This window comes from Colias philodice, chromosome 5, assembly GCF_061535455.1.
Source record: "Colias philodice isolate Cphi_HAF_F1 chromosome 5, ilColPhil1 Martin Lab GWU primary, whole genome shotgun sequence".
In the NCBI taxonomy this organism is placed as follows: domain Eukaryota; kingdom Metazoa; phylum Arthropoda; class Insecta; order Lepidoptera; family Pieridae; genus Colias; species Colias philodice.
In genome coordinates this window covers 2,091,100-2,114,246 of record NC_143090.1, presented here as the reverse complement: position 1 = coordinate 2,114,246, position 23,147 = coordinate 2,091,100, and the positions used below count along the sequence as shown (strand labels likewise).

The following is a 23,147-nucleotide window of genomic DNA, read 5'->3' as shown; positions in this document are numbered from 1 at the left end:
GGAACATGAAATGTCTGAAAGAATTTTATTTATTTTAAGAAATCTTAGAACAAATGGTCTAGACTCTGGAAGTAAATAATTGCCTAAGATCAAATTATGAAGATAGATCGACTACACAAATTAAAATTGTAAAATTAATTTCATGCTTAATCACTCTTATCTTGGCAATATCATCATGTAAAAATTAGGTTCTATACGATAACAGAGATCATAATTTTCTACCACACTGGGAAAGCATCGGAACTGCATTGTAAGTAAAATAAAATCGGATCTAGTCTTAAAATACCTAATAAAGATTTAACTACAAACCTAAACTTACTAAACCAGAATTATAAAATTTGTCGATATTTTTTCCGACCATTTTTTAATGTGGTGATACTGTGAATGTGATGATTATGTGCGTTTATAAGACAGAAAGAAAGAATGAAAATACAATTATTTGCATACTGCACTTACTTATACATGCGTACGAATAGCGTGGCGAATAAAAAAAACATACATTTTTTACCCCCTTTTACGGCATCCGCCTCGCTATGCGCACAAAAAGTAGGTATGTGTCACTTTGTTTGTCCGCGACGGACTCCAAAACTACAGAACCGATTTTAAATTTGATTTGCACTCCGTGTGCACTTTGATCTGACTTGAAAGATAGTATAGGTTACATTTCAAAACAGGACAATGTCTGTCGGGTCAGCTACTATTATAGTATAGTATATAGTATATACATTATATCCGTGTTATCTGTGGTATAACCTAACTTAACCAAAACGAATTCCAGATGGCGCCACGATACGTTTATTTTTCTTTCATAATATTATTATTACTACAACAAGTTTTAAGTAATGGCAACCCAGTACCACAAAACTGCATGAAAACTCGACGAGATGGTACGACGAAGATAAATGTCCAATGTGTTATTTACTACCCATATTATTACCCCTATTACTATTATTATTACCCTTATCCATACTATTATTACCCGTATTATTACGTTTATGGATAAATAATAAGTTTGTTAAAGAATAAAACATATTTGACGGAAAACTTTTTTTTTTATCTTAACTTAAAAATTACTTTTCCTGGCCTTTTTAATTGATATTAGTTTCATAAAAAATAAAAAATCTATAGAAATAAAACACACGAGAACCATAAAATATAATATATTTCAATATATGCAACAATTCGTCAAATAATTAACATTTTACAAAAACTTCACACCTCCAATGATATTGACGGGACGTCCTTTGTACTTTTTGGATATTTCCTTTTCAATCTGCAACAAATAAAAAGTAAATTTGTGGGGTATATTTCTTAAATCACTCCTCGCTCGATAGGTACTCTAATTAGTATAGAAAAAATATATTATAAATGAAAAAGTAAGTATTCTTGTACTTTAAACAACAAACAAACAAACAAAAATACTTTATTGTGCACCAATAAATAAAAATTACAAAAGTAAATATATAAAATAAATAGACACAGTTGAGCACAACAGCCCCCCTAGTCAAGTGGTTTAATATCAATTTTTTTACCGTATGCATCTTCTTTTTTCAGAATATCATCTAGTAACTTAAAAAATCACAATTTCAACTAAAAAAAAATTGATTAAACTTATTAAAAACACATACATTAGCCTGCAAGTCAATAGTCCGTTCGACCAATCGTGTCAACAGAGGGCGTAGTTCTATCGCTCTCTCACTCGCAGCTTTCTTCTTATCTGCCTCTCGCTCTGACAGACGCGCCATTTTGTCGCAAATCGCTAACTTCTGCTGTAGTTGCGCTGTTAGCACGTCTACGTATCTGTTAGAATATATTATTTTGTGATTTATTTTTGAAAAATATCTCATATTTCAACTATATATTTAGGTCGTAACATCAACTATTTCTACTTGTAATGATAATAAAAGGTAAGATATGGGATTAGTAATTTAGACACAAAACTAAAAAAAATGCTTCCATTAATGGCCCCGATTAATGTTTATACTGTAAAATGTGTACGGCTACATTATTTCTGAAAGCCAGGCTGTTTCTGGATATTTCATTTATTGACACTTTCACGGATTGTACTACAACTTTTAAGTAGTAGGTAAGTACTAAAAAATATACCAGCCGAATTGATGACCTCCTCCTTTTTTTAAAGTCGGTTAAAAACATCCAGGACCTATAGGTTATACTAACATGGTTTACACTAAAAGAAAAAAAATATATACTTAAAATATATCCAGTGTGGTTTATACTGACGACGCGGTTGGCGCAGTGGTAAAGTAACTGCCTACTGAGCCGACGGTCCCGGTGTCAGGGAAAATATTTGTGTGATGAACTCAATTATTTGTTCTTGGGTCTGGGTGTTATTATCTATATATGTATTTATTAAATACATATTATATTTATCGTCGCCTAGTACCCACAACACAAGCCTTAATTGAGCTTACTGTGGGACTAGGTCGATTTGTGTAATAATGTCCTATAATATTTATTTATTTATTATTTATTTATACTAACTTATGCGAATGCTTCACATTATGCAAGTGCGCGATCTCCGGCGCAGTGAGAGCTCTACTCGCCGCTTGTACTGTATCCAACATGGCCGCTAGTGCGTCTTCGCTTTCAGTCGGCAATTGTTGTATTAGCGAAAACGTTTGGCTCTCGTTGGATATCATCGTTTCGTATACGCGCATCTTGAGGAAGGACTCCAGCTGTAAATGAGGGTAGTTAGACAATATATGATTTAATTTGTTAAGTTTGAAATAGTGTGGACCAAATAATGAATGAAATCAATTTTAGTAATAATTAAAAGATTTACATTTACAACAAAAGCATTGGAATAAACAGGGGAAAAAAGTTGCATTTTTTGTGATAAATTCACAGATTAGATTTTTAAATCTTACATGATGATAAACTCTTTAATAATTATTATAATAATAAAGTATTAAAGATATATCTAGCAGATTTTTTAACTATTTTTTTTTACTTTTGCGATTTTTTTTTTCATTACCGTTTTAGCTCTATAATACTAACTTCAACGAGCTGGTCTATGATCTGATTCCTCGTGCTGGGGTTGTCCAATAACGTGAGAGCCTCCCTCCCCCGCGCCACCCCCCCTCCCACCCCCTGTTCCTCGATCACTATACCCGCGTCCGCTATTGATATATCCGCTACGGAGGACAGGTCCTACAAAATAATTTATAGAAACGATATTTATTTAGAATCTCCAAAAAAGAAGAAAAAATATTAATTCTAAAGTAAGCAATGGTGAAAATAAGGCATCTTAAGATGGATAACTAAAATACAATCAATAATTTACAACAATAGACAATAATTTTGAGACAAATCAAATAAAATAACCTTCAAACACAAAATAGACCAAAAACAAAAAAAAATATTAATAATTCATATTCAAAATTTATATTTAATCTACATGAATTTGCTAACCGTACACATAGCTATACATGTACGGTTCACAAAAAAAAACTCAAAATCTGCAGCTTAATCAATTAAAACTCACAACTTCAGCAGGAGCTGCGTCAATATTGCCCCAGTCAATTTCTCCACCAGTGTCTCCATCTCCGAAATCGATTTCTGCCGATGCTTCCGTTGCACCGAAATCTATTGCATCATCTCCAAAGTCAATCTAATGTTGGAAAATAAGCGATAAGTTTTCACTAAAACATGTCATTTTTCTAAGGATTGAATTTCACAGCATAATTATATTTATAGCATTACAGAATATGAAGAAATATTTTCATATCTGATTCACAGTTTAATTGTCTTAAACGCAAGTAGCTATTTAGCTTTTTGCAGCTTGCTAAATTGGGATATTTATTTTTCATTATAATTATAGAAAGAAATTCTTCCTGTTACAATGATTATGATATACATATTTGAAATAAAGATATCTTTAAAATAAAATCTATACTAATATTATAAAGTTTGTTTTGTTTGTTTGTTTGAACGTGCTAAACTCAGAAACTACTGGTCTGATTTGAAAAATTCTTTCGGTATAGATAGCCCATTTATCGAGGTAGGCTATAGGCTATATATTATCACGGTAAGCTATATATTATGACACTAAGACAATTATAACTGGGACTTTCAAGTAAATTCTTATAAAATTACAAAATTTGCTTGAAACTATTATCTCAATAGTCAAAATACCTGATCACCAGCCCCCTGCTCGGCATCATCCACCTCAATATGTATAGTATCAGGTTCCACACTCAATGGAGCCTCCCCATACATCCACTCATATACTGTGGTATTGCCATGCTCGACTATATATTGCAGCAACGGCAATACATTGGATGTATCGTCTCCAAGCATGTACTTTGTGAATGCAGAGTATAGTTCTATGCTTGGACGGACGGGCTTGAGCGAACTGGCGATCTTAAAGAGATTTTTTTTTTAATGAATAATATTGTTAGTGATATAAAAAAATAATATGTTTATATGATCTTATAAGAAATTCAAAGAAATATGTATTTTATGTATGTAAAATTATTAGTTAACTAATTGGACAAGAATCATTTAAATATATTACACACTAATCAAATCTTTGTTTTATACAAAAACGGCATAAATATTAACATTTCTTACTAATTACTTACGAGGCAAAATATCACAAGAATCATTTAAATATATTATATACTAGCGGTCCGCCCCGGCTTCGCCCGTGGTACATATTTACGTTTTCTCTACGTAAAAACCATCCTCGTACTTCAAGGAATATAATAAAAAAAGAATTATCGAAATCGGTTCAGCCGTTCTCGAGTTATGCGCTTACCAACACATTTTGCGATTCATTTTTATATATAAGAAGAAGATTGATCATACCTTTCAACATTTGTATAAATGACTTGTAGTAAAAGCACACTGATCAGATCTTTAGATAAAACAAAAGCAAAAAATGTTAATATCTCTTACTAATTACATACCTCATGATATATTCCAGGAAGTTCTTCTAAACGCTCCACCAATTCCTTTTTAATTTTATCTCCTTTGATACCAAGTTGTTTGCAGAGATTAAGAAACTCAGTTTTTGTTGATGCTTCACTTTTCAAGTAATCATTCTTTTTCTTTTCACATTCCTTTAAACATGACATAATAATTTAATTTATGGTAACATTAAAGTTATTTGAATCCATACATCACTACATAGTTTAAAACAAAGTCACTTTCTCTGTCCCTATTTCCCTATGTCCCTTTGTATGCTTAAATCTTTAAAACTACGCAACGAATTTTGATGTGGTTTTTTTTAAATAGATAGAGTGATTCAAGAGGAAGGTTTTAGTATATAATTTATTAGGTTTTAGACAAAGCGGGCGAAGCCGCGGGCGGTAAGCTAGTTTAATATAATATGCTAAAGTAAAGAATTTTATTGCACAATAAGTTATGGTACAATGTTTAAACAATCTAAATTCTAATACAATTTTAACATAATATCTTTATAATTTCCATTTTATTTAGTAGATTTGGCAAACATAAGATGCCTAATAAATTCTAATAAGAATGTTATATTTCTTACTCACCACTTGCAACTGCTCCTCTTTCGCAATTTGCTTCTTTAATCCAGGAATTTCATAGCTTATATTCCTGGCTAGCATTTGGGCAGCTTCAGCCAAGTAGAGATTATCTTTTTCGTAATTCCTTACCACATCCAGCCAGTCCTTCATTCTTTGTGACCCGTACCTTCCAAACAGATTCTTAGTATCTGCCTCAGTTTCCTTTAAAATCTCAATGATTTTCAAACAGTGAAAATAATTGATATAACTCCCAGATAGTAAAGCGGCTATATCATTATGGGCAGGCATGTCTTGGATAGCATTATTAATCTTTTCCCTTACAGGAAGAATACTCTTCGGCCATTCTTTATTTACGTGCCTTCTGCTCACTAACCAATCTTGAAGTTTTCCTATATTAATGTCGATGGGTATGTTACACTCCTAGAACATAAATTCATTTTAAATTAAAGAGATATTGTGAAATATGTGAAATTATTTATAACCTTTACGAATACTTACGTCCATTGTTAATGTATGTTTTGGTAGACGTACAGGATGGATACAATTTACTTTATTTATATATTAACTTTTTACATTTATATTTCCATTTTATTTAATTATTTGCCAAATAAGTAAGTGACGTATGAAGAATTTATTTACTAATACCTGACACCTGTTTGACATTTGACAATTACTTACTAACTGTCACTTTCACATGCCAAATCACCAGTCAAATGTCAAAAATTGCTTCCAGCCAAACTCTTCCAGCCTCAGAGCTTCCAGCTTCCAGGCCTTGCTTCGAGGAAAAGCTCCGTCACCAAAAAAAAAGTTATATTAATAATTATTATCACTGTTGTGTTATTATCATATGATTATCATTTTGTAATATCTTATATTAAGGATTTTACTACGACTTAAAAAAGAGAGTAATATATGTCAATTTTATAATACGTGGGTTTCACTCATGAATTGCTGACCAGGTTTTGATGTAATTTGATAATAAGATAGATAGATATAAGAATAAAACTAGGATGAATTTCTTTTTTGCACTTATAAAACATACAGCGCAACAATGTAATGCGCGAGCGAAGCAAATATTGGACCGACAGAAAACGTGTTAATGGGAACATAAGCCAGTATTAGGAAAGAAACGTATTGTAACGTCTTGTACCTAGGTAGGTAATTATTTTGTATGCACGAATATATCGCCAGGACACAGCTACGCCCCGAGATTTCGGTTGCATTTTGAGAAAAATATATAATACAAAATATTTCAATTGTGGTCACCACCACCGTATTTCAAAGTGATTCAAATATATACATTATAATATTATATATTATATTATTATATTATATGGATCTTCCCGCAGGAATAATATAATATTGTCACTGCTTTGAAAGTTATAAGTAGCACATGTAACTCTTTCAACTCCTTATTATCCCCAGACACTGCATGCTGAGTAAACTCACGTTTCAATACGTTTTTTTTACATTGACCTTGAAATTTGTGTACCTACGTGAATTTTGATATTTATCTGTAATGTAAACAAACTTTGGTAAGCCAAAATAAATAAATATCACAAAATCTCTGTATTGGTAGGTACGTGAAAGAAAGACAAACGTACCAACTACCACACTTTCGCATCTATAGATACTAAAATTATAAAGCTGAAGAGTTTGTTTGTTTGTTTGAACGTGCTCATCTCAGAAACTTCTGATTCGATTTTAAAAATTCTTGCGGTGTTAGATAGCCCCTTAGATTACAAAATAAAATACAGATGGAGCATGTCAATCATTCATCGCCCTTGTCAAAGAAAATACGAAATCAAAAACGAATACGTTCCTCCGCTAGTGCTATAGCGATTCTAGTGTCATGCAATACGTCAAAAGGGGTTTGATATTTTAGTAAAAAAATGCTGTCTTGTGATATTAAAACGCTGTAAAACTTGTTCCCGAAAACAAACAAAAAGATAAAACATCGTTTTACAGATTTTCTGTAGATTATTTGGCTTATTTAATTTTGTATACAAATAATAATTTTACAAATACGAAGGAATTCAAAACTTCAACGTATGCTGCCAGTATTTTGAAAATGAATTTGCCATTTTTAGGGGTAAAATGGTTAAAAGATATTCGGGGTAGTGCTGTTGGATTTTTCGATCGTGAATGTGATTATTTGTAAAGTGCAATAAAAGTTCATGGTCATTATTAGATTATTTTAAAAAGCATTATACATTTTTTTGTTACTTTTATAAAAAGCGTCGTTTTCGCTTGCGATGATGATATTATGATGAAAATAAAATGTCCCGCATTCTCGACTAAAAACTACCGCTATTCGCATTCATATGTTTTGAAAAATAAAAACTTTTTTTAATGTAATTTATTTAATAAAAATTGAATTAAATTATTTTGTCCATGTATAACTTTAGTAGATAGGTGATAAAATAATTTTTACAATATTATAAAATAATATCAAAAACCCGAATTTATATTAAAATAAAAATTAAAACATGACTGCTAATAATTTATGTAGCCTACGTCACTACCACCACAGCTACCTTCATAATTCAGATGATTGCAATGACACCTCATAAGTCACAACTCAAAATCGATCCAACAGTTTATACTGCAGGGCGTGTCAAAGAAATATTATAAATATACATACATACCTACACTCGAAAAACATAACCCTCTTTCTTCCGTAGTCGGGGAAAATTTTGGGAAAATTTTCAATATCTGGTAACATAACACCCACACAGAAGCACCGTGTACGTACAGTGCAACGGCGAAATGACAGCACACATAGCTTTATGGAAATGACGATAAATTATTCGGTTTAGTTCGGCAACGCTCCATCTGTCTTTTATTTTGTAATCTAAGGATAGCCCATTCATCGAGGAAGGCTATAGGCTGTATCATCACGCGAAGACCAACAGGAGCGGAGATACGCGGCTGAAACCGCGGAGCACAGCTAGTTTATAATATAAGAAAGAATAAGGATAAATTAGTAAGGAAACCTCATCTAATTTTACGCTTCATATACCAATCGTGATGTAAATCAATAAAAGTAAAGGTTATTAGCAAATTAACATTAAATTTATTGTTCGTTAATTACCTATTTATGTTTGAATGTTCTAAGTATACATACACTTCGAGCATTTAAAGCAATTTTGTTACAAAGTAACATTCAAATTTGTTTTGTATTTTTGCAAATAGTTAAGTAGGTAGTTAAAATAAATATACTTTACCTACCTAAAATCATCTGAAGACTTAGAACACGAGACAAAAAGTCCTGCAGCTTTCATTGATAGCGTAAATTATAATATATGAAAAGATAAGGCTATAGGCATTTAGGTATTATGTAGTACATATTATGTAGTACATAACGACTCACGCAGAGCATAAGGAAGGCAGCCGAGGAATTTGGCAAGACAACACGTCAAAATAAAACTATTTTGTCGGAACGAACAAAAGATCTGCTCGAAACGAGACGTGCTCTTCATAGCAAACCGGAAACAAGTAATGTAGTGCTTTCTGATATTAATAAGCAAGCAAAGCAAGCGGTAAGGCGTGATGTAAGGCAACATCGGTACAAAACTATTGTCAATACTATTGAAAAGTATAGAGGCCCAAAGGTTTTTCGGAAGAAATTGGTAGAGGGTAATAAACAAATACACAGAATCAAAGATGCTAACGGAAGAGAAACAAATGACCTCGATGAAATTATGCATGTGGTAGAACAATTCTACGAAAAACTGTACACCTCCAGAATAGTGGAGCCACTGAAGCTTCAATGCCCACGCGCTAAACTGATACGTCACTTTACAGAAGATCTACCAGACATAAGCTTGTATGAGATTAAATCGGCGCTTAAAAGTATGAAAAATGAAAAGGCTCCAGGTGAAGATGGTGTACCTGTGGAACTTTTAAAGTTAGGAGGCAAAACGGCTTTGCTAGAGCTTCAAAGGCTTTTCAAGCAGGTTTTAATGGAAGGTATTACACCGAAACCTTGGAAAAACGCATTGGTTACGCTTATATATAAGAAAGGGGAAAAAACCCAACTCAATAATTATAGGCCAATATCCATATTGCTCCATACCTACAAGCTATTTACTAAAGTTCTGACGAACCGTCTAGCCAACAAACTTGATACTGCACAGCCAATAGAACAGGCAGGTTTCCGTCGTGGTTTCTCCACTATCGACCACATATTTGTAGTGCGGCAGTTGATTGAAAAGTGTGTGGAGTACAATCAGGATCTATGTGTTGCTTTCGTAGATTATGAAAAAGCGTTCGACACTGTAGAACACTGGGCTGTGTTTCATTCACTGCAAAGATGCATGGTAGACACAAGATATGTGGAAGTTCTCAAGGAGATTTATAAAGGTGCAACCCTCCAAGTAAAGCTGCACGAAGTATCTCGCCGAATACCAGTTGGTCGTGGTGTAAGACAAGGCGATACAATTTCTCCCAAGCTATTTACAGCTGCTCTAGAAGACGTTTTTAAACTATTGGAGTGGTCTGAAAAAGGCGTTAGCATCAACGGGTCAATGTTGTCACATTTGAGATTTGCTGACGACCTCGTGCTCTTTGCTAAAACCCCGGACGATATAAAAGTTATGCTCGAAGAACTACATGATGCCTCACTAGCTATTGGATTAAGAATGAACATGCTCAAAACTAAATTTATGAGTAACAGCAAAAACATTACACCTGCGATCACAATATATGGTCAGAACATCGACAGAGTAGAAGAGTATGTTTATTTAGGTCAAATGGTTACGCTGGATAGGAATGCACAAACGAGGGAAGTAGACCGCCGCATTCAACTTGGCTGGGCAGCGTTTGGCAAACTATCAGATGTATTCAAAGACAAGCAAATGCCAACCTTTCTGAAGAGGCGAACGTTTGAGCAATGTATTCTTCCAGTAATGACGTACGCCTCTGAAACCTGGACACTAACCAAACACCTAGTGAATAAACTCCAAGTAGCGCAAAGGTCGATGGAACGCGCTATTCTCGGGATTTCATTGATAGACAGAGTTCCAAATACGACAATAAGAAAGAAAACTGGAGTTATAGACATAGCACTCAAAGTGTCTCGGCAGAAATGGAGGTGGGCGGGACATATCTGCAGATTAAGTGACAACAGGTGGACCAACAAAATCCTAGAATGGCGTCCTTGGACCGGACAAAGAAAAGTTGGCCGTCAGCCTACTAGATGGGTTGACGACATAGTGAAGATCTTGGGAAAGAAGTGGATGCGAGTGGCGACGAACCGAAAGGAATGGCGTGCACATGAAGAGGCCTATACCCAACTTTGGGTCACACCGGGCTGAAAAAGAAAGAAAGAAAAAGAAGTACATATTAATAACTCAATGGCTATAGGTAACATTAGTGCTAAGTAGGTAGGTATTTATATAGAAAAACTTAATAATTGGTTGTTTTTGCAATAATTATACTTACAATAATAATTATACTACACTATCTTTTGTAGCTAGGTTCCACCATGAGGATTGAATTAAGGTAGAAAATATATATTACCGACTTTATTAAAAGGCTTTTTCTAAAAATTTTAGTCGTAATACTGTGATTGACTCACTTATTGTTCTCATAATTATTTAATTTAAAAATTAATTGATCTTTATTATTTAACGACGAGTTATGGCTACGATGCGAGTTACACAACCTTAGTTTCAGCGGCTAGAAAAACCAGCCAAGTGGCTTTGCAAAATTGCAATGATTGATTTCGTACTACATATATGTTAATTACTACGATTCAATAAATAAACGGAACAATGCAGGTCACTAACTTTTCGATAAACGCGTTATCTACCCTTGTTGTAGCTTCAGTTTGATAAATACATTCGTGTAGACACGAATTCTGTGGTGTTGATAAACATATTAATAATATTATGTGCTAGTGTCAAAATGGTTGATGTGAATAGTGAAAATTTGTAAGTTAGTTCTTCTGGAAATTCTGAAAGATACAATTTAGGTACACTTGTATTATAATACCGGTTGTTTATTTATATTTACTGGTTAAAATTGTCTATAATATAGGTACGTAATTAGATTGAGAAGTGATAGAAGTTTTGAACAAGAGAGTAGGTGGTTAACTTGAACTAATTAGTATTTATACCCTCATAATTATAATGATATGGAAATTAAATTCAACTATTTGTACGTTTTTTTTTCGTCTTGATAATTTTTACAACACTTACAGTAAGTATTATTAAAATAATCTTTTGACTTTATAATAATAGAAATTCTAATTTATAAACACCAAAAATTAAAGTACTTAAACGTTTTAAAGCAGGTGTAGTTTTGAATGAAATTGGTAACTACAGAAATTTATAAAAATATCGATAGGTATGGTTATACAAAGCCGCGGCTGGTAGATGCTTTGCTGGCTCTTACTACCTACTTGGCTGGACTTATTTTACGAAACCCGGTAACGGACACAATAGAACTGAAAGATCATGATAAATTAAATATTAGGTAAATTGTGTGTACAACAAAACATCGGAAATAGACGATTGTGCCAAAATTAATTTGATTTTACAATTTGTTTGATACTCCTACTAGCCGATCCTTCCGGCTGCACCGAGGTCAACCCGGGATAATAAGAAAATAAAATTGTACATAATAAAAGCATTAAGCAGCACCGTATGCCACTCATTGATAGTTAACATGATGTTATAATAACGTAGACAGAGAAAACAAAATAATTTGTAGGATCAATTCCGTAGATCCCAAGTTTGTCCCAAGTAGATCAGATATTACACATAATAATATTATCTATAGAAATAATTTTAACAAAATTGTTTAAAATAGGGATAGTATTTTCTACTATACATTTAGAAATTAAAGATTTAAACCTATTTTAACGCGATTTAATCATTATATTATACTGACTGATCGTGACCACGCTCGCTGCAAAGTGTGCGAAATGTCGGGATATTAATATACATAATTAATAAATCGCGTTTAAAATCCGTGGTTTTTTTAATGAGTATGATAATTGGTATGATAGGCCTTATTACGAGCAATAATTCCTTGAATAATCTATGCTAGTGACAAGCCGCACTTTTGCATTTTTAGGGAGAAAAAAAAATAAAAACGAAAATCTGAAAAACAAATATTTCTTGGTATTCGGAGGTAGTTTTCCAAAAATAAAAACTGGATAATATGCGCCCAAATACAATGCTTTTTAAGACTATATTTATTCAAATATATTATATCTTAGCATAGACAGTTACGATTGATACTTTTTAATGATTTGACTGTCTGTGTTTGACTGGGTCTGGATTTGACAAGGATTTGACAATAATTGACATAGATGTGACATGGATGGATTTGACTTTGATAATTAATTTAAGTTGACGTATTATTCACATAAAAATATAAAATGTTATTAAAAAAAAGTTTGTTTTGATTTAATAATATTATATTGAGTGAATTGACCTGCAAAATAAATTACTTTGAATAGAGAGAGAGTAGGTGTTCCAAATAATCGATGTTTACATATTTCTACACACAAAACTGTTGAAGTATTAAAACTAAAACATTATTTCACAGTATTTTCAGTGTTCCTACGAACCAGGATGAAGGTATAATAGCTGTGGATATCTCTAGCAACGTTCTGGTAGATTCTGTTACAGCTATGCCTCAAACATCGATCTCTTCCGACTTAATAGGGTGAGTTTCATTAAAATGTTGAATTCCAGAATACTAATTTCTAAATTCATTAATTATTCATTCTTCAAAACTTTGTTTAGATATATTCATTACGTTATTTTATGTTTTTTAATGTAGTGTTGATGATGGTAGTGCTGAAGAAGAGGAAACAACCAAGTTAACTTTGGCCTATGAGAGATTATATGAAGTACCAAGAACCATTGTTGAAAAGTTCTCAAACTACATCCAATATTTAGATATAAGTCACAATAAAATCACGTAAGTTGTGTTTATTTGTATATAGCTCATGTAAAAATTTGCTTTAAATTTTAAATAATAAACCTATGTACTTTTGTTAAATTTAAATTTGTTTATATACCATTTTTTTTTTTTTTTTTTTTTTTTGTGTGGTGTCTCTCAATGTTAGCCAGAAGGGCTTCTACATTTTAACGCGGACGCGTTTATATACCATGCTAACATTTTATTTAGAGCATGTATCCTAAATTTATGGTCTTTTTGATATTATGAATACGCCTGGGTAACAAGATCTCGATTTTCATATAAATTTATTGTTTGAAGAAATGTTTGTTTTAATTTTAGAAATCTGGATCCTCTAGTCCACTTCAAGCACCTCACATCATTGATAGCTGATGATAATCCAATCACAGACTCCAGCTTTTTACCGCCATTGCCAAAATTACAGTTATTATGGTAAGTAAATATTCGGGAGTAGCTACTAGCTAAGGATTTGTTTACTGTAAATTTTTAAATAGTTTGGAAAATCCAAAAGTGCACGCCTCATAATTTTTTTTTAATAATTATTTATTAATTATTACTCACTCACTAAAATTTATTTTGTTAACTTGCCAAATATAATGTAATATGGAATTTGTAAGGGAAGGCACTGCCTTCTGAGATACAGGTATTTACCTAGTTCAGAAGGCAGAGCAATATTGTAATGTTATATTTGAAGTTGCTAATAAATTTTATTTTATTTATTTATTTTATTATTTTTGTTTATTTAATAACAATTAAACCACATCCAATCAGACCCTGAAAAATGAAAGGGTTCTATTCCTGAGCATACTCAAGCGTAAGAGAAAAAAAAAAGACTCGATTAGTAAAGTATTTCGGTCGCTATCGTGTTAACAAGAAAATCCTCCGCACATACAGACACACGGACGTCCAAGACAGAACTTTTTTAAACTGTTTTTTAACTAGTTTAAATAACAAAAATGACATCAAAAATATCATGAATGTTAAAAATAGTGTTTTTTCTTAATATGTGTGTGTATGTATTATCTTACAAGTGCAATGTTTGATACATAAAGACATTTTAAGTTTGAAAAATCAGATGTTTTGCGCGAAGTGACAGTAGTACCCACCTCAACGCTTCGCTTATGAGGCGGGCAATATAGGCAATACTAGATATATTCTTCTGTAAATATTGAAATTAATTTTAAATTAATCTTTTTGCCTTTGAAATTTCGTTCTTTTGTTTTTTGGATTTGTTGTTAAAAAATAATTAATACTTACGTCTAAAACCTAATAAATTATATACTAAAACCTTCCTTGAGAATCACTCTTTCTATCAAAAAAAAATCACATAAAAATCCATTGCTTAGTTTTAAAGATTTAAGCATACATAGGGACATAAGAATAGAGAAAGCGACTTTGTTTTATACTATGTAGTGAATAGTGATACACTTAATGGATTAACTATAAAACATATTGTTTATCTTGTCATGATTTCTAATTTCCATAGCCTATTTTTTTAAATTGTGTAACTATTTAAAATTATTCATTTTCAGGTTAAATTATTGTAAAATAGCATCCTTGTACCCTTGGGTGGGTAAGCTAAAGGAATCATGCCCCAATTTACAATATTTATCGCTAATGGGCAACCCTGCTGCCCCTAGCTACTTCAATGGAGGCACTTTTTATGAATACTTACAGTACAGGTAATATATTTTGATTATATTATTATTTATTATCTAAATGATCACTTTTATATGAAAACACAAAAGTTTTGTATTTGCAACAAAGTCTTTAACATGTAACATTTTTAGATGCCTTGTAATGACCTAAAAATTCCCTTACATTTTAGGCCGGTTGCAGAGGTCCTGACGATACGCATCAACAATGTGTATGACTATGACACTAACAATACGCGTGCGTATGGTCGGTCTAGCTATGAACGGTTTTATGAATTTCCATACATATGACAAGCGCGTCTGACGTACGCACTGATGGTTGGTCAAGCTCTGCAACCGGCCTTATTGATTTTAAACATGTCAAAGAACTATGCTAGATAAGATTGACACTATAATATTTATAAATTTTCTTTCCTAAACTACACAATTAATTAAATTAAGTCAGTATTATTAACTTAACCCACTATTCATTACTTACAGACTCTTCATAATATCCCAATTCTCTTCCCTATACCACTTGGACGACAGAAAGGTCACAGAGGACCAAAGGGAAGAAGCTCAAAGGCTATACAAGCGGCCATTCTTACAAAGAATAGCGAGCCCTAACTCGAGTGGTATAACACAACTCATGACCAGGTCAGTGTCATGGAACTCTCTACAGAATAGATTGACGTCAATATGGAATAAGGATAAGCAAGATGGGAGGAATTTGTTAATCTAAAGATAATAATATTGTCTTAGTACTGGAATACGCAATTGTTGTTTTTTATAGTATTTCTTCTTTATGGCAACTACAATTGAGGGATTCTGCCGTGTGTCAAATAAGAAATCTTTGTCTAATGTTACATGTTAATATGTAGAAGAATCTTTTTTATTCGTTAAGAATAAGCTGTTATCCCTTCCCTACTAATATTATAAATGCGAAAGTAACTCTGCCTGTCTGTCTGTCTGTCTGTTATGCTTTCCCGCTGAAAGCTCTCAACCGATTTTGATGAAATTTGGCACAGACAATCTTTAGACCCTGAGAGAGAACATAGGCTATCTTTTATCAAAACAACACGCGGGCGAAGCCGCGGGCGGAAGCTAGTATTGAATAGAAATTAAAAAGGTGTTCAGAATTTAAAGCTACATCGAATTTACCTGACCTTATGTTAAGAATATAAAAGTTTTGTAATTGATGTTATGAATTGAATGTTACTGTTTTGATTAGAAAGTTACTGTAATTTGAATATTAATTGTTAACATTATATTAGGCCTAGGCCGCACTACGGCTAAACCGCCGCGATTTTTAAACGGGATTATGTGTTTCAAGGAAACAAATAAAAGCGACCTGAAGTGTGGTTTGTTCTCGAGACTGATTTTAAAACCGCGGATTGCTACAAAATGCCCGCGGGTAAAAACTGTCAAGAGGCGTCAATATTTAAATATAGTGTGTCTATCTCAGCCGTATTTGCGGTTACAAAGACTAACACCTCGCAGAAAAAAACCGTAGTGCGGCCTCAGCCTTATTGTACATATATTTTGAATTCTGATTCATAAGCATAACCATAAACTGTTTATGGGTTTTAGGCACATCTAGACATATAGTCAGTAGATCGTTAATCAAAAACAGCAATAATTTTAATGTTTTAGAATGTAAGAGTTAAAACATAGATTATGCCATAAAATGTAGTTTTCTATAATCTATGGTCTTATGCTAAAATTGTGTCTTCCAATTTAAAATTCTAAACTTTGACGAGTACGAATTTTTAAGATTCTACTGTTATCTCTTTCGAATTTTATAGTATTTAATGTTGTTATTATACAGGTTTCAAATAAATCATAATAAAATACAACAGCATTTTATTCAGATCCACTCTTAGTATTATGAGATTTTCTAAAAAAATAAATTAGTCTTCTATAGAAACAAAAATATACATTATTATCAACATTTATATTTTATAACATCATTAATATTATCAATTATCAATGTTGTATTCTATTATTATTGATCTAATCATAGAGTTCAAATTTAGGCCTCTTCCATGCCGTCAGATCCACAACGGGTATATTATCATAATCATCACAACTGTATTTGGGATTGTATACAGATTCTGCTTCAAATGCCTTTCTTTGAATATATTTCACTCCCTCCGTGTTGTCGCAAATTAGACGCGCCATTGATGCCTTTTTAATTTCTTTTAGTTGATCTGTAAAGATAATAAAAATGATAATTTTTAGGTTCTTGATGAAACAGTATTAACAATGACATTCTATTATAACACTGGTCCCAAAATAGTTCCTTGCGTCACCCCCCATCACAATTTCAATTTTTTCGTCATTATTTTATTAAATAGGTACATAGAAAACCAACAATATGACATTTACCTGGTGTAAAAGAATGCGGCATTTCACTGTTATCATAAAAATATCGATCTCCGATACGAGTTCTATAGAACTGCTCAGCGACAATGCATTGAAACGTATAACCTAAAACGGAACCTTGTACGTCCTTTTCCATAGCACCTCCAACGAATAAATCTATATCGTCAACGCATTCATACAATTGAGCAAGTGCGTTTAATCTCTGAAAAAAATATAATAAGAATTTAGAATAATCAATAATTACATTTAACAAAAAAAATATTGATTACTTACATCTTGAGATATTTCACCAATTAAATCTTGGAATGTCGTCGCTCTTTTTAGTCCACATGTTTCTCTATAACATATTATTTAACATTAAGTCAGATTTAACTTATTTCCCTTATTATATTTCCGATATAACAATGTACGTACCTATAGTCATTATAAGAAGCGATACCATGATCTCTGCCTCTCTGTATATCCATAGCAATAAGGTCTAACCCCCATTTGTTGTGCGATTTAAAGAGTAAGTTCGTCAATTCTCCAGTAACATATGGATCAGATTCTGCTGCTCTATGTGTTACTAAACCTCGTACAATATCATCAAACGAATCTTTGGAAGCTTCTACAAGACTTGGGTTGAAAAAGTAGTCACTTATCCTGTGAAAATTGTTCCAAATTTGTTTATATTGGTCATAGATCTTATAGACCTGCTTGATAATGCTTCTTTCCTATAACTTTTTTTATAATTATTATTATTTACTTTTTAAACTTCAGATCTGTTAAATACTCACTTATACAAATACGCTGCTTGGTATGACGCGGGACAAGCCATAAAGGAATCTGGTATCATTGTGTGAAGGAATCTAAATGCGCCAGCTCCAAATCCGTTGATGATTCCAGGGTTGACATCTTCATTGTAGTCTCGGCTGTAGAGAGATGATGGTGCGATGCGGTAGTATCTTAGATAATTCTCGCCTAGAAATCATATTTGCGCTATTAATTACAAGATGACTTACTTTTGCAACCGACGATATTGCTAGAAAATATTTGAAATACGTAATTATACCTAAATCATTAATATTGCTTATTTGTTAAACTTGCAATATCTTACCTTCTGACTATTAAGCTAATTTGTAACTTTTATCATTTCACGACTCAACTATTATAAAACAAAATTCTTACCGAAGTTACAAGGCAGCCATTCCTGGTACGTAATATGTTGTATTTCGGCAATTACAACTCTTCTAGCCTCCTGATAAATTTTCTCATCCGACCACAGTGGGTTCAATGTACCCAGTATATCAGCGACGCGGTTATGCTCTCTTAACAGTAATGTGTGTAAAACTGCTAAAGTTGGCGTTTGGTTGATTCGGTCATCGCCTGAAAAATAGTGCTTTTAAGTCATTAGTTGCTGAACTTTCGGTTATGAGGTGTAAAAAATAATAATATGTAATACGAAAGTATTATTATTATTTTTGTTTGTTTAATTTGGAACACCCTTTTTCGAAATGTTTAATATGGCCATAGAAATGGTACAAAAATTATCATCATAAAATCTTAAAAAAGTCTATGTTGCTTACCTGCTAAATAACAAGGTTCCGACATATTTCTCAAGTCACAAGTACCTGCTTTATCATCAACAGATGGCAGGAAGCCCTTCTTACATGAGTTCCTTGTCTCCTCTTTGAGTCTTCCACCACATTTCGTTCGTAGTTTTGACGCTAGCTTATTATCTGATCCATATATTGCTGACCCGTCTAGGTAACTAGTCACTGTATTCATCTATATTGATTTGGAGTCAGGTTTTATGGTTAGTTGTCGTATCTTATTTATTAATGAATATACAGAGTTGTATCTTCAGTCGCATACAGATGTGAGTTTCATTTCTTGTGCAATATTAAAGTATCAATGAAATGACATTAGTAAATCTACTAAATAAATCTTCTAATAATATTTAACCAAGAAGTATTTTAATTTAAATCAAGATCCCACTAATGTAGAAAATTATTATATTATGATCAACGTTCATAAAAGTTAAATGCATCAAAAGTCCCATTTTACCAAACATTGTTACCTGCTCAGCATGGCCCAAGCTGCAGTCATCTCTCGGGGCAGTAACGCTCCTCACAAAGTTCAGGCATTTAATACCATAATACTGGTAGAAGGGATCATCATCAGGTACGCATATGGGTATGCACTTTTCGTTGAGCAAATCTTGAGGCAGAACATCTTGGCCGTTGCCGAGGCAGCACTGGATTCCACCTTCGTCTAACAATGTGTATGTAAATCCGATAAGATCGAGAAAAATTTAATTTAAACACACGACTTTCTTAATAGATACTATCAGATGTGTTTAAAGGGAATTTATTCAAAGCAATAACTTTAATAAATTGCACCAACTTGGTATATTTGATTTACAACTTGTCCAATAACTTGTTAGCAATCATAAGTTGAAAGTATTTATTTCAGCTCACCTTTTCAGATTACACTTATTGCAGTTGATGACTTCGTTAACTAGACGACCTGATTGTATTTTTAGAACATTTTCTACGTGTACCATTACCTTTTTCTAATTTACTTTACCTGTTACATCCATGACCTTAGACATCAGGTCATGCGTGATGAACTGTCCCCACTGCATGTTGAGGTATGTGAACACATGGCTAGCTATCGGGCGGTCGGTGAACAGCCTGGTTGAGAGAACACGAGGGTTGGGCAACGGCCGACCGCTCTTAGCTACCGGCATTGCGTAGATTCCTGGATAAATCTGGCATTTGTATAAACTGGTACAAATATATTTCTAACATTAATCCGATGCTGTTAAACATAGATGCTGTATAAAACCTGATGTTATGGACATATTTTCAGAAATCTCTAATTGAAATATCATTGCTATTTCTAATTCCTATCCGTGATGTCGTTTGCTCCTTGCAACCATGTTAATTCAAATATATTTATTTGCTCGTATATGGTCATTAGGGGTGTTAGCATGTCTATACGAATTTTATTTCCTATTGAATCACACATAAGACCCTAGTTAGCATCTAATGCCATAAACATATTATTTCTAGACGGAAAACATTACCATCAGCATATCTCGGTGTAGCTATTCGAGTAAACGGCGCACCTCGTCTACCCCAGGAGGGATGCTGCTTGTTATTGCAAGTGCCATCAATGCTACGGTACTTGTCATTGCAGCACACAGGGCTAAAGGGCTTGCAGAATGTTTCTTTGGGACGAATGACGTGATGCTCCAAGTAGGAGAGAAACGTGTTCGGAGTTACGTTAGAGCTGAAAATAAATATTTTGAAGTAATGCTGCCTGTTTTGGAGTTACGAATACTCTTACAATGCTTACAGAATATTTTGAGATTAGAATATAATTTAATAAAATCTAGATGTTTCAATTACTAGTCAGGTCGTCTTTAATTATAAGGGTTATATTATTACGTCATCAAATATTTTTTATTCTTTTTTTTTTCATATCTTAGTATATTGTTTAAAAATTTTGGTAAAGTGAAATTACCCCGAGCACATCTTCATTTGCAACAACTTCGTCGCTTTAATCAATTCGTTAGACGTCTCGGAGGCTTTCTTCATATCATGTGGCAGTTCAGTGTAGAAGAAATGCAGTAGCGATGGAGAATACGACTCTAAAGTGATACCATTCTTGACTAGTTGGTTTCCCCGCTTTGCAGCTGTCTTCGCTAAATCCCGACCGCATCGCAGGCACTCGGAAACCAGGTCTGATGTGATGGGGCCTTCGTTTTCTGAAGGATTATAAATGAGAGCATAGAAAGTTTATGAATTGACCTTCAACTTCGGTCGTGTGTCTATTTCAATGAAGTACACGACCGAAGACGACAGAAAGTGCTGTTAGTTTTTATTAAGATTTATGATGACAGGTCAGGAAGGAAAATTCACACTTTTTTATAATTATGTCACATGTTACTCGTAGATTCGCTCATTACCAAACGTTTTCTGTATGTATGTGTCATAGACAACATTCAAAATTAAACGGATATTTTCTCTATGTTCTGCACTCTATGGGCGTATTCAGAAAGAAAGCTTGAAACTTATAAGCGCTTATCGGCGCTTGTCATGTTCATATATTTTCCTGTCAGTGCTGTCAACCCGCGCAGGAAAATATATGAACATGACAAGCGCCGATAAGCGCTTATAAGTTTCAAGCTTTCTCTCTGAATACTCCCTATGTAACCACCTACCTTCAGAACTAGACGTGAACAGTTCCTTTAGTTTCAAAGTAGTGCTGGCCAATAAGGGACACACTTCACACACATCTGCGAACACGTCGTCAAGCAAACCCTCTAAACCACAGTTTATACAACCACTGACACTGGCACAGAAGAAAAGAAACCCAATCGTGCAATTAAAAAATAAAAATGTTCGAATCGATTTCATTTTTGCACAGATACCTACTTAATAAAAAAAACGTCTCAAAACAATTTACATGACAATATTTTTACGAATTTTCTTTTCGAAGAAATACAAAATTATTTTGTTTGTTTTCTTTTATTGATATTCGAAATAAAAGCTGTTGATAATATGCGACTGTGTTATGGTATTAAAATGTTTGTTGTGTTCAAAAGCAATGGAGTTGCATCTTATCGAGTCACGTATTCCTATTGCGATAATTACAAGAAATTTACATGTCCATGGCATCACCTGCTCTTTCCCAATCCTTTATCTTTGATTATTTATCTGATTCAGTGTTTCACACAATACAATTATGTTGTTAACATAATAATTTAATAACCATAATATTATTTAATGTCGTCTTTATTGAGATATTACAAAAAACTAACATTTTCGATATCATATTTTTGAAATAAGGTACCTAAGTAATTTAGCATATAACTATGGTACTTAAAAATAAAGAAAATAAAAAGCAATTAGTTACCAAAATAGCATTTTATTTTAAGAAAAACAATGGCACTTGGACAATGACAATTTTATTCTGTTGTAATGCAAGATGCAAGTAAACTAAAACTAAATAAAAGAGAGCACTACCATAAAATTATGCAAATAGGTATTTTTTGTTTTTTATGTAATGTTGATCGTGGACATAATGGACGTTAATAAAAAATTATAAGTGAAGGCACTTACTTACTCATAAATATTAAAAAGCATATTTTTAACACGCTTTTATTATAAGCTTTACCTGTATTTAAACGATTCCTATAGTACACTTTAAATGGACAGATTTAACTTTTACACTCATCAAGGATCTGTGAAAATGAAAATACAATAATTTCATGAGTGCTTGTTTTTAGTTTTTTGTTAAATGTTAAATTAATTATTTCAAATTAATTAATGATTAAATAAAAATGCTTGCCTCATCTTCATTGTGTTTCTAAGGGGTTTTTGATTTTTCCACGTCAAAGCTCTCCTATTCGATTTATGTATATATTCCTTTCATATATTAACAACTTACCTGCACCATAATTTAATTCAAATTTAACTAAAACACGATTTATAACAAAAAAAAATCTTTAAAAGGTAAGGGTTTGAATAAATATATTTCTGTATCAGTAAGTTAAAGTAGTTCATGACTAGCGTTTGTGTGCTTTGACATAATGTTTTATTGCCAATAAAAATAGATAATTGCTGCGTATTTTATAAACTATCAAAACAATTTATTTTTTTTGCAACAGTGCATTTTAATA

The 23,147-nt window shown here is 32.7% G+C and overlaps 3 protein-coding genes across 6 annotated transcripts; 1 reads left to right on the top strand and 2 right to left on the bottom strand.

Annotated features, from left to right (window-relative positions):
- Positions 1 to 1,144: 1,144 nt before the first annotated feature.
- LOC149488294 (CDK5 regulatory subunit-associated protein 3) lies at positions 1,145 to 6,228 on the bottom strand. Its single transcript, XM_089695469.1, has 9 exons — positions 6,018 to 6,228; positions 5,526 to 5,939; positions 4,932 to 5,084; positions 4,156 to 4,383; positions 3,506 to 3,631; positions 3,019 to 3,171; positions 2,503 to 2,696; positions 1,629 to 1,800; positions 1,145 to 1,273 (listed from the first exon to the last, which is right to left on the bottom strand). Exons 1-9 carry the CDS (start codon positions 6,021 to 6,023, stop codon positions 1,202 to 1,204), a joined length of 1,518 nt encoding a protein of 505 aa, XP_089551595.1. The 5' UTR covers positions 6,024 to 6,228; the 3' UTR covers positions 1,145 to 1,201.
- Positions 6,229 to 11,293: 5,065 nt separating this feature from the next.
- Positions 11,294 to 16,947, top strand: LOC149488293 (leucine-rich melanocyte differentiation-associated protein-like). Of its 4 annotated transcripts, XR_016315640.1 has the most exons (7): positions 11,294 to 11,455; positions 13,080 to 13,199; positions 13,317 to 13,457; positions 13,779 to 13,889; positions 14,990 to 15,139; positions 15,593 to 16,003; positions 16,196 to 16,947. XR_016315640.1 is itself a non-coding variant. In XM_089695465.1 (6 exons), the coding sequence occupies exons 1-6, from the start codon at positions 11,430 to 11,432 to the stop codon at positions 15,831 to 15,833; spliced, it is 789 nt and encodes a 262-aa protein (XP_089551591.1). In that variant the 5' UTR covers positions 11,294 to 11,429; the 3' UTR covers positions 15,834 to 16,947. The 4 variants fall into 4 exon arrangements, 3 of the variants coding, with proteins under 3 accessions (XP_089551591.1, XP_089551593.1, XP_089551592.1); XM_089695465.1 differs by having other exon boundaries at positions 15,593 to 16,947; XM_089695467.1 differs by having other exon boundaries at positions 11,320 to 11,459; positions 15,593 to 16,947.
- Positions 16,948 to 17,080: 133 nt separating this feature from the next.
- Positions 17,081 to 23,109, bottom strand: LOC149488292 (immunomodulatory peroxidase-like). The gene is made up of 12 exons (XM_089695468.1): positions 21,687 to 23,109; positions 20,987 to 21,230; positions 20,547 to 20,752; positions 20,045 to 20,218; positions 19,536 to 19,729; positions 19,042 to 19,243; positions 18,644 to 18,841; positions 18,253 to 18,436; positions 17,891 to 18,118; positions 17,750 to 17,813; positions 17,480 to 17,678; positions 17,081 to 17,301 (listed from the first exon to the last, which is right to left on the bottom strand). Exons 1-12 carry the CDS (start codon positions 21,880 to 21,882, stop codon positions 17,105 to 17,107), a joined length of 2,286 nt encoding a protein of 761 aa, XP_089551594.1. The 5' UTR covers positions 21,883 to 23,109; the 3' UTR covers positions 17,081 to 17,104.
- Positions 23,110 to 23,147: the final 38 nt, after the last annotated feature.

What these genes read in the sequence shown, in the direction of transcription:
- LOC149488293 (XM_089695465.1), top strand. Translation starts at nt 11,430, where the DNA reads ATGGTTGATGTGAATAGTGAAAATTT. An exon ending in GATGTGAATAGTGAAAATTT is followed by an intron (nt 11,456 to 13,079) that starts GTAAGTTAGTTC and finishes ATTATTTCACAG; the next exon opens with TATTTTCAGTGTTCCTACGA. An exon ending in ATAAGTCACAATAAAATCAC is followed by an intron (nt 13,458 to 13,778) that starts GTAAGTTGTGTT and finishes TTTTAATTTTAG; the next exon opens with AAATCTGGATCCTCTAGTCC.
- LOC149488294 (XM_089695469.1), bottom strand. An exon ending in AAGAGGAGCAGTTGCAAGTG is followed by an intron (nt 5,085 to 5,525) that starts GTGAGTAAGAAA and finishes TCATGTTTAAAG; the next exon opens with GAATGTGAAAAGAAAAAGAA. An exon ending in TCATAGACCAGCTCGTTGAA is followed by an intron (nt 2,697 to 3,018) that starts GTTAGTATTATA and finishes CCTCATTTACAG; the next exon opens with CTGGAGTCCTTCCTCAAGAT.
- LOC149488292 (XM_089695468.1), bottom strand. Translation starts at nt 21,882, where the DNA reads ATGAAATCGATTCGAACATTTTTATTTTTTAATTGCACGATTGGGTTT. An exon ending in TACACCGAGATATGCTGATG is followed by an intron (nt 20,219 to 20,546) that starts GTAATGTTTTCC and finishes AGATTTATCCAG; the next exon opens with GAATCTACGCAATGCCGGTA. An exon ending in TAAGGTCATGGATGTAACAG is followed by an intron (nt 19,730 to 20,044) that starts GTAAAGTAAATT and finishes ACACATTGTTAG; the next exon opens with ACGAAGGTGGAATCCAGTGC.